General features: G+C 37.3%; 2 protein-coding genes across 2 annotated transcripts in view; both read right to left on the bottom strand.

The window, feature by feature from the left end:
* The window catches only part of LOC105180071 (dnaJ homolog subfamily C GRV2-like), a 2,234-nt gene extending 1,448 nt beyond the window's left edge, over window positions 1–786 (bottom strand). Inside the window, exon 1 of the mRNA XM_011103726.2 lies at window positions 580–786. Coding sequence (XP_011102028.1) covers window positions 580–779 — 200 coding nt within the window. The 5' untranslated portion in view covers window positions 780–786. The remainder of the gene's footprint in view (window positions 1–579) is intronic.
* A 32-nt stretch (window positions 787–818) lies between these two features.
* Window positions 819–1,417, bottom strand: part of LOC110011448 (dnaJ homolog subfamily C GRV2-like) — a 1,366-nt gene continuing 767 nt past the window's right edge. The window contains exons 2-3 of the mRNA XM_020691536.1: window positions 1,015–1,197; window positions 819–916 (exon numbers count right to left, since the gene is read on the bottom strand). Coding sequence (XP_020547195.1) covers window positions 890–916; window positions 1,015–1,197 — 210 coding nt within the window. The 3' untranslated portion in view covers window positions 819–889. The remainder of the gene's footprint in view (window positions 917–1,014; window positions 1,198–1,417) is intronic.

Raw genomic sequence — 1,417 nt, forward strand, 5'->3', positions numbered from 1 at the left:
TTTTTGAGAAACATCGGAGTGGTTTTTGTAAGATGTAACAGTCATGTGCCAGATGATGCAGTGGCTTCAAAATTCATGTTGTTCATAAAGCTTAAGTTTTCACACTTCACGTAGAAAAAGTACATTACTGCCATTCAAAGAATAGTCACCACAAAGCATCTTCAACACTAGAGTTCCAACATTTTGTTCAATTTAAAAAAAGTAAAAATATGACCACCTTCACAAGCAAATAAATTTTCTATACAAGCTCAGACAGACATAGAGAAAATGCCAGCAACAAAGTCATCCACATGAGCACAAAGAGCATTATAAATAGACGAATATGGGTAATTTCATTATTCAATATCCATATATGAGCTACGAAGAATTATATGGGCAAAAGAGTGAAAAGTAATGAACGAATAAAAGCTAAGTCACTGAGCAATATGTCACTTGGAGCTAGGTTAAGCGATAAATATAAAAGGACAGTCAAGAAATCCATAACAGAAACAGTAGTGTTCTGCAAACTTCCAGAAACTAGAATCTCATGCTAGAAAACTGATGAAAGCATAATCATAACAATATAATGATCTATCTTACCACAGTACACCAGCCTTCAAAAGGGAATTTTGAATTTCAGAGGAGATAGAAAGGTGAGCAATGGTCTGCAGGGCAGCATCAATAGCAGCAGGAACAAGCTCAAGTTCAGTGTAATGAACAATGTCATCAACTAATCCTGAAAACTCGAGCATCTCAGTTCTCGCACTTCCAAACTGACTCAAAACTGAAAAGGTTCGCATTATGCTAGCAACAATAGTAGCGGATGGCCTGGCAGGAGTGTTGGACCACACACATGCAACGGGAAAGGAGGGTTGCAAGAAGAGGTATTCCACCATCTCTCACAAGCTCTTCACCATTGAATGGTGAAGACTCGCACCTGAAAGTTAAATATGTGGAAATAGCATAAGCAAAAGTACATCTACAAAGTACTTATCTAAAGAAGAATGATATGGAAATTACAGATGACGAATTTACATCAACCAAACAAGCTCCGAGGATGCAACTAGAAGATGTGCTGATCAGAGGAAAGAAAATTGTTATCATCCTTGTCCATGTAATGGCACTTAAGAGCATAGGATATCCAGCATATTTGAATGGCATCAATAAGAGAAGCAACAACCTCCAAGTCTGGGGACCTTGCAATCCTTGCATGGTCACCTAAGGAAGAGGAATAAGAAAGCAGTAGATCACTAAAAAGAAAATATGAAACATGGAACTCAAATATGAAGAAATACAACCAATTAAAGAGGATTGCATTAAGGCCAAAGACATGCCTCATAAAAACCCTCATACGTAGGGTTCAACTTAGGAATTTTGTCCAACTTTGCTGATCATATTCCAAGAAGTTTACTGATTGCAGAATGAAATATTAGATGGA

Source organism: Sesamum indicum, unplaced genomic scaffold (assembly GCF_000512975.1).
Source record: "Sesamum indicum cultivar Zhongzhi No. 13 unplaced genomic scaffold, S_indicum_v1.0 scaffold00308, whole genome shotgun sequence".
Taxonomy (NCBI): domain Eukaryota; kingdom Viridiplantae; phylum Streptophyta; class Magnoliopsida; order Lamiales; family Pedaliaceae; genus Sesamum; species Sesamum indicum.